This window comes from Microtus pennsylvanicus, chromosome 3, assembly GCF_037038515.1.
Source record: "Microtus pennsylvanicus isolate mMicPen1 chromosome 3, mMicPen1.hap1, whole genome shotgun sequence".
NCBI lineage: Eukaryota > Metazoa > Chordata > Mammalia > Rodentia > Cricetidae > Microtus > Microtus pennsylvanicus.
The window spans coordinates 15,732,017-15,753,961 of NC_134581.1; the positions used below are offsets into that span (position 1 = coordinate 15,732,017).

At 40.6% G+C, this 21,945-nt stretch overlaps 1 protein-coding gene across 9 annotated transcripts in view; it reads left to right on the plus strand.

Moving 5' to 3' along the window:
* Positions 1 to 304: 304 nt before the first annotated feature.
* Positions 305 to 21,945, plus strand: part of Rbm6 (RNA binding motif protein 6) — a 120,081-nt gene continuing 98,440 nt past the window's right edge. For 2 of the 9 annotated variants that reach the window (XM_075964668.1, XM_075964672.1), the window contains exons 1-2: positions 404 to 506; positions 16,997 to 17,107. Coding sequence is in view for 3 of the 9 variants with exons in the window: in XM_075964667.1 (XP_075820782.1) it covers positions 17,064 to 17,107 (44 nt within the window). In the remaining 6 variants the exon portion in view is untranslated. Of the gene's footprint in view, positions 507 to 708; positions 958 to 16,996; positions 17,108 to 21,945 lie in introns of those variants that run through there. The other 7 variants (XM_075964667.1, XM_075964671.1, XM_075964673.1 and 4 more) reach the window with 7 other exon arrangements.

A 21,945-nucleotide genomic window follows, 5' to 3' on the forward strand; every position in this document is an offset into this window, starting at 1 on the left:
TATCGGATTAAGTCGGAAAAGATTGTGTCCTATTTTCTGCACACGAACTGACAATCAGTCTCCTTCCACTGGGGCAAGGCCAGGACGAGCCCGGAGCACCTGGCGGCGCGTAAACCTAGGGATGTCATGTCAAAGCCTCTAGTACATCCAGCACATTTACGAGGATAGCACCAGAAAACAAGCCGCGGGAGGCCAAACCATAACTCCCAGCAGGCCCCACGGGCGGGAAAGCGTGCCTTCTCATTGGGCAGGGGCTAGCAGCGTGCCTTTCCATTGGGCAGCGGCTCCACCAGCCGACAAAGCCCTTGCGCGCGGAGCACGGCGGGAGTGGAGGCTGCGGGGTTTGCGTCCGTACTTCATCTCCCAGCGGGCCCCGCGCTGAAGGCGGTGGCGCGTCGCCTTTGTGGAAGACGGAGCCCACCGGGAGGAAGTTCCGGTCTCCGCGACGCTGGGTCCGTGGCGGCCGCTGGGGAGGAGGAGCGGGTCGCGGGGGCTGCGCTGCTTTGGTAAGGGCCCAGGACAGGAGAGAGGGCGTGCCCGACCTGCTGGGACAGGGTCAGCTGTCCGGACTGCTCCGGTAATCGTGGGCCCGCGCGGCCTAGAAGCCGTGACTTCGAAGACACGGGGCGGCCGCGGCCTCGCTCGCGAAGACAGCCTAGCGGCGGTGTGCTGAGGGAGGCGCTGCTCGCGGCCGGAACGCCCCGGAACGGTCGCGGGCCCGGGGCGGGGCTCGAGGCGGCGGTAGAATTACCGGTCCCTTCGCGGAGCGGCCAGCTGTGGGGTGAGGGACCAGCGCGAGGTAGCGGCTTCGGCGCTCCGTTCCGTGGAGCTGCAGGCGGGCTTCTCTCTTTCTCTTTTCTCTTGTGTTTGTGATCCACTTCGGAGACATCTCTGGATACAGAGTTCTTGTGCCCTGCAAGTAACCTTGGCCGCCCACCCAGACGCCCAGTCTGGAAGGTGCGAGAGCTCAGAACCGGGAGGCGGGCGAGGGTGACTGGTGGGGTCTGCACCCGTTGGGCGAATGTAGAAGGAGAGTGATATTTCCACATATTCCTGCTTTAGATTCCTTTTGGCCTTGTAAATAATGCGTTTTTAACTTTAGAATTGACGTTGAGCTAATGAATTCTAGTGTGGGGCTGCGTTTTTTAATTAAAAGAAACGGCTTGATTTGTAGGGCACACAACCTGGTGGTAGTTTTTTTTTCTTTTTGCACATTCCAGGCTTGCTTATTAAGCTCAGACTTTGAGACTAATTGGACTTTTGTTAGTTTCCCACTTCCCGTTGATTAAATATGCCATAGTTGCCAAGCTTGTGCGGATCAAAGGGAAAGGTGTCAAGCCGAGTAACAGTGACGATGTGGAAGGTAACGAGTGCTGTATGACCATCTTGAGGAAGCGTACAAGTTGAATCTAATGCCATCTCTGGTGGAGCATAATTGTAATCCTGGCATTTAGGAGGATGTCAGGTTTGGGGCCATCCTAAACTGCATTGAGACACTTAAGAAAATTGAATCTGAATTTTAACTCCTTAAGTAGTACACTTACATAAATACTTACCTATGTTTAAAATCTATAGGATTACATATAAGTATATATAATCTATTTATAAAATCTCTAGGACAGGTAGGACTCAGTTCTGAGCAGTCATAACATCCTTGCAGGTCATTGAGTCCAGGGCTTTCTTTACACTTGCTAGGCAAGTTCTCTACCACTGAGCTGCAAACAGCCCCAGCCTCCTTACAGAAGTTTGTTACCAGGCTTGAGTTTATGGTTTTTGTAGACCTTCACATAAGGAAGAATTTCCAATGGGAAAGTTATTGCCCCCAACAAACATTTTTTTTTTCCGTCTATTTGAGACAGGGTTTCTCATAGCTTAGCCTGGACTCGAACTACTAGGCTTGCCTTAAATTCCTAATCTTTCTGCTTGTATTTTCAAAGTACTACAATTGGTTGCTGTTGTTCCTTGATAAGGGGAGCTTATATAATAATGTACTCTAAGCTAAAGGGTTCTGCCATTGTACCTTTAAGGGTACTTTTCTTTTTTTTTTTTTTTAAAGATTTATTTATTTATTAAGTATACAGGCCAGAAGAGGGCACCAGATCTCATTACAGGTGGCTGTGAGCCACCATGTGGTTGCTGGGAATTGAACTCAGGACCTTTGGTAGAGCAGGCAGTGCTCTTAACCACTGAGCCATCTCTCCAGCCCTAAGGGTACTTTTCAAACAAATTTGACATCATGCTTAAATGTATAAACTGATGTTATTGACTTGATTCAGAATCAGTAACATAAATAATAAAAGTATTGAACAGTTTTTACTTATTTATTTACTTACTTAAGACAGGGTCTCATGATACAGCTCTGGTTTGCCTGGAACTAGCTATGTAGACCAGGTTTGTCATGAACTTACAGAGATCTGCCTGCCTGTGTGTCTAGAGTGGTGTGATTAAAAATGCATGCCTACAAGCCTGGTCTGGGTGCCTTTTCTAACAGTTTTGTCGTGATGTGGAACTCAGTGTAGTAGAGTTGATAACTGTAGGGTTTCAGAGATCAGACATTGAATCCCTGTACTCTTCACTAACTCATTGGCATTGGACAAATTGTTTACCTTTCCCAAGTTTCAGTTCTTCATCTTATGTGGGGTTGTTGTTTTGGTGAAATAGATTATTTATTGTGCTACTGGACAATTTTTGCATATGATACCATGCCCAACTTCTGATACTAGAAATTGAACCCACAGTTCTGTTAATTTTAAGCAAGTGCTCTCCCATTGAGCTATGTAATACTTGTAATGCTCTTAGGACAATGTTTGGTGTGCAGAAAGTGTTCACTAAATATTAGCCACCACTATTGCTATTTTTTCCTTTGAGATAATAATTTTACTCCAAGTTTTGCCCAGGATAGTGCAAACTTTATTCTGAGAGGTTGGGCAACTTGTGGGAGTTGGTTATTTCATTCTGCAAGGTTGCCGCCATTGAATCCCCAAGATTCTCCTGTCTTCACCTCTTCAGTGCTGAAATCACAAGCATGAACCCTCACTCCTACCTTCTTATTGTTGGTACTGGCTATTGAACTCAGCCTTTTATGGTTGCTCAGCAAGCAGTTTACCAACTGAGCTTTTCCCCTAGTAGCCCCCTCCTTTTCCACACTAGAGTGAGATAGAGGCTCACTATAGCTCCCAGGCTCACAAAAGAGCCACCAGACTCTGCCTCCTAGTTTTGGGATTTAAAGCCTGTGCCACCAAGCCTGGCAACTTCACTTCTTTTTTGAGATAGTTTCATGTAGCCCAGACTGGCCTGGAATTCCTACTACTACTGCAGCCTTTTTCTTACAGACTACCTTACCCCACATTATACTGCTATTCTTTAAAATTATACCAAATGTATATTTTTATATACACTGTAACAAAACTTTACCCTTTAAGCCATTTTAAAGTATACAGTTCAGGGCGGCATTAATCACAAACCATTGCAACCAAGAATGGCTGTTGCTAAAACTTTTCACCTCATCTGTCAGAAACTCTGTAACCTGAACAAGTAACTTTCCATGTAACCCCTGGTAACTTTTACTTTCTCTTTGAATTTGTGTTTCAAATATAAATGAAATGATACAATATGGTCCTTTCTGTGTTTGACCTGTTTGGCTTGGTATAATCGTTTTAAAGTTGATTGATAGGATAGTATGTATCAGAATTTTATTTCTCTTCTAATTAAATGGTATTTCATCCTTGTATAGAGTACCTAAAAATAGATTAATTTTTTTTAATTTTTAATTTATGGGCTGGAGAGATGGCTCAGAGGTTAAGAGCACTGACTGCTCTTCCAGACGTCCTGAGTTTAATTCCCAGCAACCACATCACAACGATCTGTAATGAGATCTGGTGCCCTCTTCTGGCCTTCAGCATACATGCAGACAATACTGTATACATAATTAATAAATAAATCTTAACAACAACAAAAAGACAGAACCAATTGCCTCTGGGGGTGAGAGTCCCCTTTCTTTGAAATTGTTTAACCAGAGGCAAGATATATATTCTGTTGAAGACATGATAAAAAGTTGAGCTAAATTTTAAAAAAAGAAAGAAAATAATTTTTTTTGTTTTGTTTTTCTTTTCTTTTTTTTTTTTTGTTTTTCGAGACAGGGTTTCTCTGTGGTTTTGGAGCCTGTCCAGGAACTAGCTCTTGTAGACCAGGCTAGTCTCGAACTCACAGAGATCCGCCTGCCTCTGCCTCCCAAGTGCTGGGATTAAAGGCGTGCGCCACCACTGCCTGGCTGAATAAATCTTTTTTGTTGTTGTTGTTTAATCTAGTCATCTATTTTTTGTTGTTTTTTGTGTTTGTTGTTTTTTGAGACAGGGTTTATCTGCGTCAGGCTGGCCTTGAATTTAGATTCTTCTGCTTTCCCAGTCTTTTGTTTGTTTGTTTTTGTTTTGTTTTTTTTTTTTTCAAGACAAGGTTTCTTTGTGGAGCAGCTCTAGCTCTCCTGGAACTTGAAAGAAAATAATTTTTTTTGTTTTGTTTTTCGAGATGGGGTTTCTCTGTGGCTTTGGAGCCTGTCCTGAAACTAGCTCTGTAGACCAGGCTGGCCTCTGCCTCTGCCTCCCAAGTGTTGGGATTACGGGCCCGGGCCCACGCCACCTCCACCCAATTTCCACAATCATCTATTTTTTTTCTCTTTTTTTGGGGGGGGGCACAATCATCTATTTTAACATTTGGCTGTAGTAAATAATGCTTGAACATTGATGTACAAATATAGTTTGTTCAGTTGTTTTTGCAATGTTCTGTCAAACTAAACCTCAGATTTTAAGTGTTTCATGTTAGGCAAGCATTTTACTACTAAGCTAAAACCCCCACTCCAGCTCTATTTTAACTTTAACCTTTATTCTTTAAAAGTAATAATTAAATATTTTTAATTTGATATTTTAAATAATTAAATTTAGATATAATAATAACATTGGTGTTTCTAGTCTCACTCTGTACCCTTACTGTCTTGGAACTAACTTATTATATCCCTGACTGTAGATACCATATATATATGTTTAAAAATATATATTATTTTGTATTTTTGAAATATGGTCTCATGTTGCAGCCTGAGCCTTGAAGTCACTACGTAGGCATAACTTCTGACCTCTTATCTCGTAAGTGCTGGAATTCCAGTGATGTACACCTCCTATTGCATGGTGATATGCAACTGTAATCCCAGCACTTGGGAGGCAGAAGTAGAGGGTTGCTGTAAGCCTGAAGAGGGCCTGGTTTTATTTTTATAAACAATCAAGTTTCAAAACAAAAACCATATGATCCCAGTTTCTCTTCTATCAGGTTCAGCGTGGTCAGATTTATATTGAGGTCTTTAATCCATTTGGACTTGAGTTTTGTGCATGTTGATAGATATGGATCTATTTTCATTCTTCTACATGTTGAAATCCAGTTATGCCAGCACCATTTGTTAAAGATGCTTTCTTTCTTCCATTGTATAATTTTATCTCCTTTGTCAAAAATCAGGTGTTCATAGGTTTGTGGTTTAATATCTGGGTCTTTGATTCGATTCCATTGGTCAGCATCTCTGTTTTTATGCCAATTCCAAGCTGTTTTCATTACTGTAGGTCTGTAATAGAGTTTGAAGTCGGATGGTAATGCCTCCAAAAGTACTTTTATTGTAGATTGTTTTGGCTATCCTGGGTTTTTTGTTTTTCCCTATAAAGTTGATTATTTTTCTCTCAAGGTCTGTGAAGAATTTTGTTGGGATTTTGATGGGGATTGCATTGAATCTATAGATTGCTTTTGGTAGAATTGCCATTTTTTACTATGCTGATCCTACCGATCCAAGAGCATGGGAGATCTTTCCATTTTCTGGTATCCTCTTCAATTTCTTTCTTCAAAGACTTAAAATTCTTGTCAAATAGATCTTACACTTCCTTGGTTAGAGTTACCCCAAGATATTTTATGCTATTTGTGGCTATCATGATGCTTCTCTGATTTCCCTCTCTGCTTCTTTATCCTTTGTGTATAGGAGGGCAACTGATTTTTTGGAGTTGATCTTGTATCCTGCTACATTACTAAAGGTGTTTATCAGATGTAGGAGTTCTTTGAACTCCCTGAATGTGGCTGACAATGAGGGCTGACTGAGAGAAGCCAAGGACAATGGCATGGGGTTTTGATCCTACTGCATGTACTGGCTTTGAGGGAGCCTAGTCTGTTTGGATGCTCACCTTCCTAGACCTGGATCGAGGGGGAGGACCTTGGACTTCCCACAGGGCAGGGAACCCTGACTGCTCTTAGGACTGGAGAGGGAGGGGAAGGGAAATGTGAGGAGGTGGAAACTTTTAATTAAAAAAAACCCATATGATCCAACAATTATACTTAGGTGTATCCAAAGGGATTAGAAACGTAATCTCAAAAAGTTATTTGTATCCATGCTCATCCACCAATATTCATAAAGTAAGAAAGCAACCCAAGAACTAATTGATAGGTGAATGGATGAGTAAAGTGATTTCCTTATGTATGTTTATACTTCAGAATATTAATTAGCCTTAAAAGGGAAGCTAAACATCTTGTAATTCCAGCTCGTGGGCCAGCCAGCCTGGTATTTGCAGCACCAACCAATACAGAGACTTGTTTCAAAGAAGGTGGCCAGTGAAGAACTACACCTGAAGTTGTCTTTTGGTGTCCATAGTCGTACCACGGCACACATGCACCTGTGCTTAAATGAATGCATATATGTATACATACACCATACACATACATACAAAGAATATTTTTACAATTTTTGTTATTATTTAAATTTATGTATATGGGTGTCTGGCCAGCATGTATGTCTGTATACTATGTGTGTGCCTGGTGCCCCAGGAGACCAGAAGAGGTTGTTGGATTCCTGGGACTGGATTTAAAGAATTGTGTCTTGAGAATTGAACCCAGGTCTTCTGAAGAGTAGCAAGTACTCTTAACCACTGAATCATCTTTTCAGATCAAAGTTAAGATTTTTTTATGTGCTTTTTGTCTGTATGAATATTTTCCTGCCCTATGTTTATGTTGTCATGTATGTGCCTGGTGTTTGTAGAGATTAGAAGAGAGTGTCAGAACTGGAGTTGCAGAAAGTTGTGAAATGCCATGTGAGTGTTAGGAACCAGACCCAGATTCTCTAAAAGAGAAACAAGTGCTCTAACCATTGAGCTCCGGCCCCAAGGTAAGATGTTTTTAAAGTGGGAACTGGGGGCTGGAGAGATGGCTCAGAGGTTAAGAGTACTGACTGCTCTTGCAGAGGATTCTATTTCTATTCCCAGCACCCACATCAGGCAACTTATAACCAGACAGTGCTCTTAATCAATCTCTCCAGCCTCCCCCACCCCAATTTAATTTTAAAGGATGGTCACTTTGTTATGTTACAGAATGGCTAGATTTTGAAGATTGTCATGGTAAGTGAAATCAGTCAGAAGAAAAGTACTGTATGATTTCTGTTGTTGAGGAACTAACTCAGCCAGGTATGAGTTAGTCCCAGCATTCTAGGTAGAGGCAGGTGAATCTCTGAGTTTGAGGCCATCTTGGTCTAAAGAGTGAGTTCCAGAAAAGCCCGTGCTACACAGAGAAACCCTGTCTCAAAAACAAAACCATAGGTCTTATGGAAGTGGTTGCCAGGAGAAGGGCAAGAGAATAATGGGAAATTACTGTTTAATCCATAACTTTACAAGATTAGAAGAGGTAAGGAAATGGATGGTCCTGATGGTTGTACAACATTATACGTGTATTTAATACCACTGGATTGAACTGTATACTCAAAAATAATTAAGATGATAGGTTACCATTCATTATTTTACCTCAATAAAAAAAATTGGAGAGGCTAAGGATGTTGGTTTGGTGCTTGCCTAATATGCAAAAAGTCTTGGGTTAGAACCCTAGTTTTTAGTAACATTTGTAATCCCTCTTTCAGGAGGGGGAAGTGGGAGAATCAGAAATTCAAGGCCAGCCTGGGCTAAGTAAGGAAGATCTTATTGAAAAACAATTAGGGGCTGGAGAAACAGACAGTTCAGTGTCAAGAAAATGTCTCCTGTTTTGCAGAGGACATGAGTTCAGTTCCCAGCACACAAAAACTCCTGTAACTCCAACTCCAGGGGGATCCACTGCCTCTGACTTCCTTGGACATTTGTGCTCCTGAGTGCTGGGATTAAGTTTTACTTACTTATTTTAGTCAAGGTCTTAGGTAATCTGTGTTGTAACATGGAGGGGTGGGGGACTGCTTGTTGTTGGGGTTTCTGTCCTGCCCGTACCCTCAGCTGTTTAGCCCCAAAGAAAATCACACATAGATCTCTATAAGTTATAAAGCTGATTGCCCATTAGCTCTAGCCTCTCACTGACTCTCACATTTTTCTGATCTATGTTAGCCATGTGGCTCAGTACCCTTTTTTAGTGGGGCAGATCACATCCTGCTGCTTCGGTGGTCTGGGCAGGAGTGGGAGTAATCAACTTCCTCCTTCCCAGAATTCTCCTGTTCTCATTACATCATTTCTACTTCCTGTCTGGTTTTCCCGCCTATATTTCCTATCTGGCCAACCAGCATTTATTTGAAACATGATTGACAGAATACAGACAATTCTCCCGCACCACTGTGTAGCCAAGGAACTCGTTTGGGGGTTTTTGTTTTTCTAGACAGTGTTTCCCTGTGCAGTTCTGTTTGTTCTGGAACTTACTTTAGACCAGGCTGATCTCTAATATCTGTCTGCCTCTGCCTCCTGAGTCCTGGGATTAAAGGTGTATGTCACCACCACTTGGCATGAACTTGCTTTGTTTTTTTTTTTAATTATCTTATTGTATGTGTGTGAATGTTTTGCTTAAATGTATATGTGTATACCCTGTGTGCTTCTGGTGAGAAGGTCAGAGGAAGCCTCAGCCTCAGATCCTTTAGAACTGGAGTTGTAGATGGTTATGGGGCACTATGTGGATAAACTGAATTTAGGTCTTCAGAAAGAGCAACAAGGTCTCTGATCTGCTGAACTGAGTCTTCAGCCTGATCTCAGACTCTTTGTCTTCTTGTTTCTACCTCTCACGTGCTAGGATTATAGCCACCACACCTGGCTCTTGTGTTGCTGTTTCTTTTTGACACAGAATTTTACTGTATAGCTCTAGCTGGCTCCAACTTATGGTAGCCCTCCTCTCTCTCCCTCTCCCTCCTTCCCCTCCTTATTCTCCTCCCCTTTCCCCTCCCCCTTCCTCTCTCGTGTTAGGATTACAGGTTTGAGCCATCATGTGCTGATTAACCCGGAAACCAGACTGGATTCTGGGGAATTTGATTGCTAAAATGAAACTAAGGAACTGAAAGAAGGTCATGATTACTAATGTAGCTTGTAGGCTTGCCCTGTCTCCAAACTAGCTGAGCCATTTTCAATGTGAAATTTATTTTCTTTTTACTTGAACTTTCATAGCTCTCATTTGGATATTTATACTACGAGCTCCAGGATTTGCACTACAGTTACTTCACATAGGCATGTGTTGTCTTCAAAATTCACTACAGGGCCCTTGTATTCTTTGCAGTTTATAGATTGTGATGGGTGTGGGGTGTGGTATGTAAGCTAGACTAATATTTGTGTCTTATGGGGATAATGGTTCTAAACCATTATTTTTAGAACTAGTTGGTATGGTAGGTAACTTAATGACTCCTTAGATTATTCTGACCTTTATGTCTGTGGTCATGCTGTTCATGCATCAACATTTCAGGTTCTGTTTACACTTCGGTAATAGGAGCTGGAGAGATGGCTCAGTGGTTAAGAGTACTTGCTGCTTTTCCAGAGGGCCAGGTTTGGTTCCCAGTACCTACATGTTTTCTTCAGGGGTTCTGGTATCTTTTTTGGTCTCATGCACAGCTTGTACGTGGTACTTTTATACACATTCAGACAAAATAAAAATATTTTAAACTTTGATAACGGTTTGAGATTATATTGGATCTAGAAATTATATATTTTTATGACTAGTGTCCTGCTATTTTATTTATTTATTTATTTTTTGGTTTTTCGAGACAGGGTTTCTCTGTGGTTTTTGGAGCCTGTCCTGGAACTAGCTCTTGTAGACCAGGCTGGTCTCGAACTCACAGAGATCCGCCTGCCTCTGCCTCTCGAGTGCTGGGATTACAGGCGTGTGCCACCACCTCCCTGCTGTGTCCTGTTATTTTTAAAATTTAAAGTTTGCATGCATATACCATGATGCTTTTGAGGAAGTTAGTGTACAACTTGTGGAATCTGTTCTCTCCTACCTTGTGGGTACAAGGGGTTGAACTCAGGCCATCAGGCTGACAGCAAGCAACATTGCCCTGATTTACCTTGCTGTCCACTAGGAATTGTATTTGCTTTCGCTACTAAACTACATTTCTTTTTATTTTTTATTTATTTTTTTGTTTTTTCAAGACAAGATTTCACTGTGTAGCCCTGGCTGTCCTAGAACTTGCTTTTAAAATCAGGCAGGCCTTGAACGCACAGAGATCCTCCTGTGTCTGCCTCCTGAGGGCTGAGATTAAAAGTGTATGCCACTACTGCCTGGCCAATTTATTTATTTTTATGTACGTTAATGCTTTATCTGCGTATATGTTTGTGTGAAGTGTCAGGTCCCCTGGAACTGGGCGTACAAATAGTTGTGAGTTGTCATGTGGATGCTGGAATTGAATCCAGGTCCTCTGGAAGAGCAGCCAGTGCTCTTCACTGCGGAGCTATCTTTTCAGCTCCATCTTTTATTTTTGTGAGATAGTTACATGTAACCCAGGCTAGTCTTGAATGTATGTATGTAATGAGGCTGACTTTGAATTCATTGAAATAGTCCTGCCTCTGTCCCAAGTGTTGGGATTAAAGCCTCAGCTCCAGCCTGGCTTCTCTGTCAATAATAATAATAATTAAAATTAAAAGTTTATTTCTTCTTTTGGTGCTAGAGACTGAATGAGGAGCTTAATGCGTCATAGGCAAGTAATCTGCTCAGCTGTATTTTCAGCCCTCTCTGGAAATCCTGTGGCTTAAATGTTAGTCTGCTTGATGATTCTCCTTCATTTGTCTTTATCCTTCATTCATTCATTTGAATTGATTCTTTTCCTTTTTGCTTCTGTGAGTTGATAATTTTATACTGTCCTTCAAGTTTTATGATCCTTTCTTCCTCTTGCTCAATCAACTTCATTGTTGAAATCTGTGTTGTTGTTTTATTATAAGCAGCGTACTTTTCCACTCCAGAATTTGTTTTTCACTTCTCTGTATAGTTTCTCTTTATTGATATGCTTATTTTGAATATCTTTTTTTGTATTTATTTGTTTATTAAGTGTGTGTGTGTGTGTGTGTGTGTAGCAGGATGAGGAGGCATATAGAGGTCAGGGGACAACTTTGTGGAGTCTCCTCTCCTTTTCAACCTTCAACTTTTTTGGGGGTTCTAGGAGTGGAACTCTCGGGTGTCATGAGGTTTGTGTGGCAAGCACCTTTACCACCAAAAGAATTATCTTGACATTCAAACATGATAGAGAAGTTCTTACTTTATAATATGACAAGGTAGCCACATTATTAACTGTTAAAGAAATTTAAGAAGGCAGAAAATTTCAACAAAATAATCTTTATTTCTTTTTTTTTTTTTTATAGTTCTGGCTGTTCTGTAACTTGTGTAAACTAGGCTAGCCTCAAATTACAGAGATCCACCTACCTCTCCTTCCTGAGTGCTGGGTTTGTTTTGTTTTGAGATGGGGTCTCTCTATTTATGTAGCTTTTTGTCACAGATCTCATTGTGTATACCAGGCTATCTTCAAACCCACAGAGATCTATGTTCCTCTTGCCTTCTGAGATTACAGACATGCGTTACCATTCCTGGCCATTTTGCTTGTTTTTATTTATTATAATTTTTAAATTTATATTAAAGATGGTTCCTTATAGGCAAAGTCGGCTTTGAATTCAGTATGTGGCTGAGGAGGATGATTTTTTTTTTTTTTTTTGGTTTTTCGAGACAGGGTTTCTCTGTGGTTTTGGAGCCTGTCCTGGAACTAGCTCTTGTAGACCAGGCTGGTCTCGAACTCACAGAGATCCTCCTGCCTCTGCCTCCCGAGTGCTGGGATTAAAGGCGTGCGCCATCACCGCCCGGCTGAGGAGGAGGATTTTTAATTAGAAAAAAATTTGTGTGTGTGTGTGTGTGTAGGTCAAGAGGAATACTTGCTGGAGTTGGTTTTCTTCTACCATGTGGCTCCCCAGAATCAAGAGTGGGTTATTAGGCTTGGTGGCAAGCACTTTTCCTGCAGAGCCATCTCTCTGACTCAGCTTTGAGATCTCTTGTGCCTTCTGCCTCCATTTCTCAGGGCTAAGTAAGTTTACAGGTGTATGATACCAGGCTGAATTTGTGGCAGTCTTCCTTTCTCAGTTTTATGAGTGCTGGGATTATAAACATGTGCCACTGCATGCAGCTTTAAACTATTTTCTTTCTTTTTTGGCAGAGATGAGGGGAGCCCAGGCTGACCTTGGACTTGGCCACGTAGCCTAGGATAACCTTGAACTCTTCATTTTGCTTCCCCTGCCTCATTTCTGAAATTATAGGGTATTTATCACAATACCAAGTTTTGAACTGTTTTTGTTTTCTTTCCTTTTTTTTTTTTTCGAGACAAGATTTCTCTATAGCTTTGGAGTCTGTCCTGGAACTAGCTCTTGTAGGCTAGGTTGGCCTCGAATTCACAGAGATTTGCCTGCCTCTGCCACCCGGCTTCTTTTTCTTTTCTTTTCTTCTCTTTTCTTTCTTTCTTTCTTTTTTTCTTTCCTTCCTTCCTTCCTTCCTTCCTTCCTTCCTTCCTTCCTTCCTTCCTTCCTTTCTTTTTTTTTTTTTGCAGGGCGGGTGGTAATTCCAGGCAGGATTTCTGTGTGACAGAACTTGTTCTATAGACCAGGCTGGCCTTGAACTCAGATCTGCCCGTCCCTGCCTCTGGAGTGTTTGAATAAAAGGCCTTTGTCACCGCCACCTGGCTTGAACTATTTTCTAAAGACTTCCTCTACTGCTAGAGATTTTTAAATAGTCTCCTAGTCAGTCATCCTTGAATCAGTTATTTTTTTATATATATTTATGTATTTATTATATATACAATATTCTGTCTGTGTGTATCCCTGCAGGCCAGAAGAGGGCACCAGACCTCATTACAGATGGTTGTAAGCCACCATGTGGTTGCTGGGAATTGAACTCAGGACCTTTGGAAGAGCAGGCAATGCTCTTAACCTCTGAGCCATCTTTCCAGCCCCTGAATCAGTTATTTTTACTTTGTGAAGAGAACTGCCCTTTTCTATATTTACATGAATTTTTGCCTTAATATATTTTACAGTAATAGGTCCTTTTTGGTGTTTTAGGTTTGTATGTTTGATTTTTGTTGTTGTGGTGGTTTGTTTGTTATTCTTTTCTGCTTTTTTTGTTTGTTTTCTGAGTTTGAGGGAGGGTCTTTATATAGCTCTAGCTGTTCTAGAAATTGATGTGTAGAGTTATACATCTGTAGATCAGGGTAGACTCTGGTCCATTATGTCTGGCTCTTCCTGTTTTCTGATTCTTGACCTTTTGATCTCAGTCTTGAGGATGTTAACTCTTTACATTTGTGTTTGATTTTGTGAGTTTTTGGTTGAATTGTCTTGTACAACAGATTTCTTTGCTGGAGCCTTTTCCTCAGTTGCTTTATACAAATCTACCTGTATGTGGTGGTACCTGCTTGTAAACTACTCTGGGAATGTGGAGGTCAAAGGATAAGGAGCTAAGGTCATCCTCTGCTACCTAGGAAGTTTGAGACCCTGCTGGGCTATGTGAGGTCCCTGCTGGGCTATGTGAGGTCTTGTTACCTACCAAAAAAACTAAGTGTGTTGACTTATGCTTTAATTCAAGTAATTCAGAAACGGAAACAGGATTCCCTCGGTTTCTAGACTGGCTGGCCTAGGCTACATAGTGAGTGAGTTCATGGATAACTTAGGTTATGGTGTGAGACCATGACCAATAAAAAACTAGCTCTTGTAGACCAGGCTGGCCTTGAACTCGTAGTGATCCACCTGCCTCTGCCTCCCGAGTGCTGGGATTAAAAGCACGTGCCACCACTGCCCGGCAAAAAAACTAAATAAAACCGACAAAAATAAATTACCAAAGAGAAAGCCTAGTTATATTCAACTAAGCCATCTTTTCAGCCCCTTTATACGTTGTTTTTTTTGGGGGTGGGGTGGGGAGTTGGTTTTGGGTTTTCAAGATAGGGTCCCTCTGTGTGTAGCCGTGACTTCCTGGAACTCAGTTTGTAGATCAGACTGGCTGTAAACTCATAGAGATCCACTCACTTCTGCTTCCCAAGTGCTGGGATTAGAAACATGCGCCATCACCGCCAGGTTCATGTACTGATTTTGATTGGCCTACTTTACAAGTACTTTACTCCAGCTGTTCTTGGTTTTCTACCTATTATCTCTTAGAGCCAATATATGAACCTATAGCTTCCTTTACAGCTTTCATTAGTCCTGAATGAAAGGCTTTTTCTCCTTCATTAATAGTAATAACAACAACAATAAATAGTCTGACTTTCTTTGAACCACCAGCTCCCATAAATAATGACATGGAGAATTCTTATTAAGTGTGAAATCTTGGCCTTAGCTTAGGCCTGTTCCCAACTAACTTTTTTTTTTGTTTTGTTTTTTGGTTTTTTTTCAAGACAGGGTTTCTCTGTAGCTTTGGTGCCTGTCCCAGAACTAGCTCTTGTTCCGGGCTGACCTCGAACTCACAGAGATCCGCCTGCCTCTGCCTCCCGAGTGCTGGGATTAAAGGCATGTGCCACCACCGCCCGGCCCAACTAACTCTTATAAATTAAATTAACCTCTTGGTCCATATTGTATGTCTGACTTACTCTACATCTTGCTGACAAATCCTTAGAGTCTCAGATCTTCCCAGAGTTTTTATCTCTGCTTGGAAGTCCTGCCTAGCCAGTGGCTGTTTAGCTCTTTACTAAACCAATCAGGAGGTGCCTTGGCAGAGACACATCTTCACAGTGTACAAAAAGATTATCTTGGGGCTGGAGACATGGCTCAGAGGTTGAGAGCACTGACTGCTCTTCCAGAGGGGCCATGTTCAATTCCCAGCACCCACATGACAGATCACAACTGCCTGTAACTCCAAGATCTGACACCCTCATATACAGGCAAAACACCAATGCACATAAATAATAATATTCCTCAACAAATAGTAATAACAATAATTATCATTGTTATTATTATTGCTATTGCTGTTGTTATTTTGAGATGGGGGTCTTACCATTACTATGTAGACCAAAGCAGGCCTAGAGCTCTGAGATCTGCCTGCCTGAGTACTGAGATTAAAGGCATGGGCTCCTGTTTGAGCTAAGTGAAATGAAACAGAAACAAGCATTTTGTATTAGTCCTTCAGATAGCTCTCCCCTTCCACCTGATAAGGTAGAACAAATTCATAAAATAACTTGCAAATACATTTGCTCTTTTCTTGGAAAGGAGCTCAGAATTGGTATGTACTGCTTAAAGAGCAAAATTCTCTTGAAGAGGAAAAGGGGAAGGGAAGATAAAAAGTCCATACAATGTTCCTACAGCTTTGAAGATACCTTTTTCTTTTACCTTTTTATATTTTATTTATTGAGGGGACATAGTCATCGTCTATGCATATGTTTCACACAAGTGACAGCTATAGGACAACTTTTGGGAGTCAGTCCTTTCTTTTCAGCCCATTTGACTCCCAGGCAGTCAGGCTTGGTGGCAACTACCTTTAACCTCTGAGCCATCTAACTCATCAGCCCAGTTTTTAGTTGAATTTATTATTATTTCATGTGATGTGGGTGTATATATCCCACATGTATGTGTAGAGGTCAAAAAGCAACTTTTGGGAGAAAGATTTCTCCTTCCACCGTTGAGCCCATGGTTGGAACTCAGGTGGCTTACAGTGAAGTACTTTTACCCCTGAGCCATCTTGCCATCTGCCCTTTAGTTTCTTTTATGATTACTGCTTTTTTTTGTTTTGTCTTTAGATGTTTCTTTGGAGGAATAAGACATTTAAAACTTCATGCAAGCCATTTTGATGATTTGTGAATTGGTTTTTTTGTTTGGTTCGTTTTTGGCTTTTTTTCTTTCTTTTTTTATTTTTATTTATTTATTGTTTGTTTGTTTGTTTTTCAAGACAGTGTTTCCCTGTAGCTTTGGAGCCTGTCCTGGAACTAGCGGTTGTAGATCAGGCTGGACTCGAGCTCACAGAAATCTGTCTGCCTCTGCCTCCCGAGTGCTGGGATTAAAGGTGTGCGCCACCACCACCTGGCGGCTTTTTGTTTTTCAAGACAGGGTTTCTCTATGTAAAAGATCCTTGGCTGTCTGGGAACTCGCTCTGTAGACCAGGCTGGCCCTGAACTCACAGAGATCCACCTGCCTCTGCTTCCCAAGTGCTGAGATTAAAGGCCACCACCGCCCTTTCTTTCTCTCTCTCTTCTTTTTTTCTCTTTCTTTTCTTTTCTTTTTTTTTTTTTAAAACAAGCTCTTACTTTTACTAACTGGGCTTGAATTCACAGACATCCAAGTGCCTCTACCAACAGAGTGCTGGGAATTAAAGACATACGCCACTACCCTTGGCTGCAAAAATTTTAAAGATTTTTTTTTTTAATGTATGTGTATGCTTGCGTTTCTACCTCCTGAGTGCTGGGATAAAAGGTATGCACCATCATGCCCAACAATTATTTTAGTTATAAATTGATTATAAATTTTCTGTTATCTGTATTTATTTACATTTATTTTGTGTATATGTGTGTGTGAAGAAATTAGAGGCTAGCTTTTGGGAATTGATTTCCTTTACCATGTAGCTCTAGGGGATTAAACTCAGGTTGTCAGGCATGGGGGCAAGTGCTGAGCCTTCTCACTGGCCCTGTATAAATATTTTAAAGTGGTGTCTGAAAATATCCTTCATGATGTAGTCCCTGATAAACTTACCAAGCAAAGATTAGGTAGTTTAGTTTATACTTCATGTTCTAAAGTACTTACTTGTGATTTATTTTATACAGGTACTACTGTACTAGAGTTTGGTAGGAAAAAGATCGACTTATTGAAGCTTTCTTGATATAGAAAGAGATGTGGGGGGATTCTCGATCTGCTAACAGAACAGGACCTTTTCGGTAAGTCTTAAATTTTAAGTATTTAAATTTCCAAGTATTTATAATGTAACTTGACTTACCATAAAGGCAAATATTTTCTTTGTGGAGAAATAACTGAGTTTTTTTTTTGAAGTAGAAAACATTTTAAAAGTTTCTAGTCATTTCTAAATTGATTGAGACTATATGCCCAGTATGTGGCAAATGCTTTGGTTCTGAGCTATAGCCTTAGCCCTTGATAGCTTTTTTTTTTTTTTTGAGACAGAATTTCTCATCTTTTTATGTATATGTAGTCCCGGCTCTCCTGGAACTCATTATGTAGACCAAAGCTGGCCTCAAATTCGGAGAGATCCTCCTGCTCCTGTCTCTGGAGTACTGTGATTAAAGGTGTGAGGCATCACACCCAGCCAGTAACATTTTTCAAATATTAAAAATATGCTAGAATTATTTATCTGTTTTGGGTTTTTGAGACAGTTGTGTCACTCTGGCTCATGTTGACCTGAGCTCAATACATAGCCCAGATGGACACTGAAGCTGTGGGAATCCTTCTAGCATCCCAGGTGTGAGATTATTTACTTACTTTCAAGATAAGGTTTTACAGTGTGTCCTGGGCTGCCTTTGAACTTTTGGTCTTTCAGTCCCAGCTTACCAAATAGCTGGAATTGCCTTCTTCACGCTTGTTAATTCTTTTATCTATTTTAACAAAGCAGTATATATTTTGAAATCTTGCAAAATATGTTGTGCTTAAGTTTATGAAAGCTCCATTAAGGGGCTGGAAGGATGGCTCAGCAGTTAAAGAGCATTTGCTGCTCTTGCAGAAGATCCAAGTTTGGTTCCCCAAACCAAAGCATCAGGAAGCTTACAACCACCTACAGGTTGTAAGCTAACTCAGCTCTCAGCGATGCCACTCCCTATTTTGGACTCCTCAGGGACCTGCACACAGATGACATATACTTACATATATACACATATTTACATATATAAAAGTAAAACCTTGAAAACTATATTAATTTCATCAATTTATGTCTAGACTGTAGAGCTGTGTCTTGCTTTTGAAATTGATATGCTTTTCTAAGCTACACAAATGCCAACTTTAGAGGTTGTTGGGTACAAAGAGTGGAAAAGGTGGTAGCACTTAGTTATAAATGGATTATGCTTTCATTTTGTAGGAATACTTTTAAAAATGCTTAGTGTATGTTTATGTGCGTGTATGTCTGTGTAAGTGTGTGTGGAAACCAGAGGAGAGTGACAGAACCCTCAGAGCTGGTGTTACTAGTGTTAATGCTAGGACTGTGTCTCTTTAAATGATCCATATTGACTTTAAACTAGCAATTTTCTAATCCCAGCCTCTCAAAGTAGTATATATGTATGTGTGTGTGTGTGTGTGTTACTAAAAGTATATTATGTATATGTGTATATATAAATATATATAAAATATACTTTTAGTGTGTATATATATATATATATATTTTATTAGGGACTGGAGCGATGGCTCAGCAGTTAAGAGCATTGACTAGTCTTCCAGAGGATCTAGAGTCAGTTCCCAGTACTCACATGGCGGCTCAAAACTGTCTGTAACTTCAGTTCCAGAGGATCTGACATTTTCACACAGATATAAATACAGGCAAAACACCAAATGCACACAAAATATAAATAAATAAATAAATAAGTGTTTGCTCACATGTATGTATGTGTATGTGTGTACCACATGAGTGCCTAGTGCCCACAGAGGTCAGAAGAGAGCATCAGGTCCCTAAAAACTGGAGTTGTAGACAGTTGGGAGCTGCCATGTAGATGATTGCAACAACTAAGCCATCATTCTAGCACTGGAAGTAACTTACTATCAAAACATAGCCATGCTCATTTATTTACAAATTGTGTGTTGTTGCTTTCATATTGTAATTATAGAGTTGAATAGTTGTGGTAGCTAATGAATACTCTACAAAGCCCCAATATATTTACTACCTAGCTTTTAGTGTAAAGTTTGTCCGTACATGGTGGCACACAACTTTAATCCCAGCTCTCGGGAAGTGTAAATAGATGGATCTCTGTAAGTTTGAGGACAGCCTGGTCTACGTAATAAGTTCCAGGACTTCCAAGGCTATGTAGAGAGACCCTTTTTCAAAAACCAAAAGTAAATAAATAAATATAAAAGGTTTGCCAAGCTCCAGTCTAAATCAGTGTTTATATGTAACTTTTAAAAATATTTAGATTAGGGCTGGAGAGGTGGTTCAGCGGTTAAGAGCATTGCCTGCTCTTCCAAAGGTCCTGAGTTCAATTCCCGGCAACCACATGGTGCCTCACAATCATCTGTAATGAGGTCTGGTGCCCTCTTCTGGCCTGCAGGCATACACGCAGACAGAATATTGTATACATAGTAAGTAAGTAAGTAAATAAATAAAAATATTTAGATTATTGTTTGTCTTCTTAGTCTACTTATGGATAATTATTTTGTATGTCAGACTATTTCTTATAGAATTAAGTAATCATCCAAAAATTTTAGGGCTGGGGAGATAGCTTAGTGGTTAAGAACATTGACTGCTCTTTGAGAGGACCGAGGTTCAATTCCCAGCACCCATATGGCATCTCACAACTGTCTGAAACTCAAGTTCCAGGGGATCTGACACCCTCATACAGACGTGCATGCAGACAAAAACATCAATGCACATGAAATAAAAATTAAAAAAACAACAACAAAAAACAGTAGATAGATTTGGCTCTGTTGCACCATTTCCCCTTCCTATATTTAAGAACTTTTTTTTTCTTTTGTTTTTTGAGACAGGGTTTCTCTGTGCTCTGTACATCACTGACTGTTCTGGAATTTACTCTACTGTAGTCCAGGCTGGTCTCCAGCCCAGAGATCCGCCTGCCTCTAAATCCCGAGTGCTGATTAAAGGTGTGGGCCACCACCACCTGGCTTGTTTTTGTTTTGAGGGTCTTTCTGTGTAGCTCAGACTGGCACTGAATTCATTCCTTCTGCGTCAACCTCTACAATGCTGGGGTCACAGGCATCTATCACACATAGCTCTTACATGATGTGTTTTAGGAATGTGTGTGTGGCATGTGTGTGTTCAGTCTCACTTGTAGCCATAGTGGGCCTGGAACCCATTATGCAGACTAAGCTGGCCTCCTAACTCACAGGACTCCTGACTCTGTCTTCTGAGTACTTGAGTTTTTGTTTTTGTGTTTTCAAAACAGAATCTCTCAGCCGTCTGTCCTAGAACTGGCTGTCTGTCCAGGCTGGCCTCACAGAGATCTTCCTATCTCTGGCTAAGAGATAAGTCCCTAATTTTTAAGGTATTTGACCAGAGGGAGATATTTTTGGGAGACTCACAAAAATAGGTATCTTCTAGGAAAATGACTTTTATTTGCTCTTTGAGATACTTTTCCTCGTAAAGTTGTTTTACTATAGTTTAAAATAATTTCTATACCCACTACTGTTCTTTGTTTGGAGATAGGTGCTCACTGTGTAGCCCTTGCTGGTCTGGAATTTGCTATGTAGACTAGACTACCCTTCAATTCACAGAGGTAAAAGGCATGGGTCACCAATCTTGGCACTACTGCTGTTTTATTTTTAATAAAATTGTTTCTTGATTAAACTATAAAATATAGATATAAGAACTGTAGTGTGGTAGGTTACTCTTGATCTGCTTGAGTTGAGGGTAAGATAATCCTCATGGTAGTATTCAAGGACAATGCTGGAAGCGTTCTGGTGAGAAAATGCATACTTTTAGATGCCTCTGCAGTCATTCCACGAGTGTCTGAGGAAGCTTAAGTATTCCAGAAAGCCAATTAGTAGGACTTGAATGATTTTTAACTATGGGAGACACTGTGGTTAATGATAAAATTCTAATTTTTATGTTAAATTTTATCCTTATGAAGAATATTTAAACTTGTTTATGATGAACCACGAAGACATAATTGTTGTTAGTATTATTGAGAACCAATAGAAATTGTCATGTTCTGAAAATCCATTAATTGTACATTGTTCTAATGTTTGTGTTAATGCTTTAAATTTCTATTTACTTTATGAAAGGGTTTGGTGGGGAGATGTAAGAAAGACATCTGGGGAGATGTCTTACTGGGCAAGAGTGCTTGCTGAGAAATCAAGAGAACCTGAATTTAAATTTCTAGTACCTACATTAAAAAATAAACAAAAAAGAGCAGTGTGGTGGAGGCAAATACCTTTAATCCCAGCAGAGGAGGCAGAGACAGATGGATCTCTGTGAATTCAAGACCAGCCTGATCTACAGGGGGAGTTCCAGGACAGCCAGGACTACACAGAGAAACCCTGTCTCAAAAAACCGAGAAACAACAGCACGTGCTTCTAACCCAGTGTCAAGAGGGTGGAGACAATGATCTATAAGCTCAGTCCAGCTAGCCCAACTAAAACGGTGAGCTTCAGATTCAGTGAGAAATCAGGTCTCAAAAAATAAGATAGAGTGCCATAGAAGATGCTTAATGTCCTCCTCTGGCCTCTACATACATGCACCCCTCCCATGTGTGTTTATGTGTGTGTGTGAGATGTATGTGGATATGTTTGTATGTTTATATGTATGTATTAAAAACACATAAATGATAAATTAAAAATAAGGTACAAAGGAAGTGCTGATGGTATTGTAACCGATCTCTTGAACTGAGTGATCTAGAGTCGGTTGTCTTTTGAGTTTTAGTATGTTGGTGTAGTTTGAGCTCAGAAGGGTCATATGATAGAATCTCTGTGTTTGGGGAGGAGAGACTTCAGTTGGTCCTGATAAAATCTCCATGCTTTGGTTGTACTTCCAAGTAGTAGATAGCCCTTCAGTCATCCCCCCACACACACCTTTTTTTCACATGCCTCTCTGGGATTCCCAGGTGCCTAA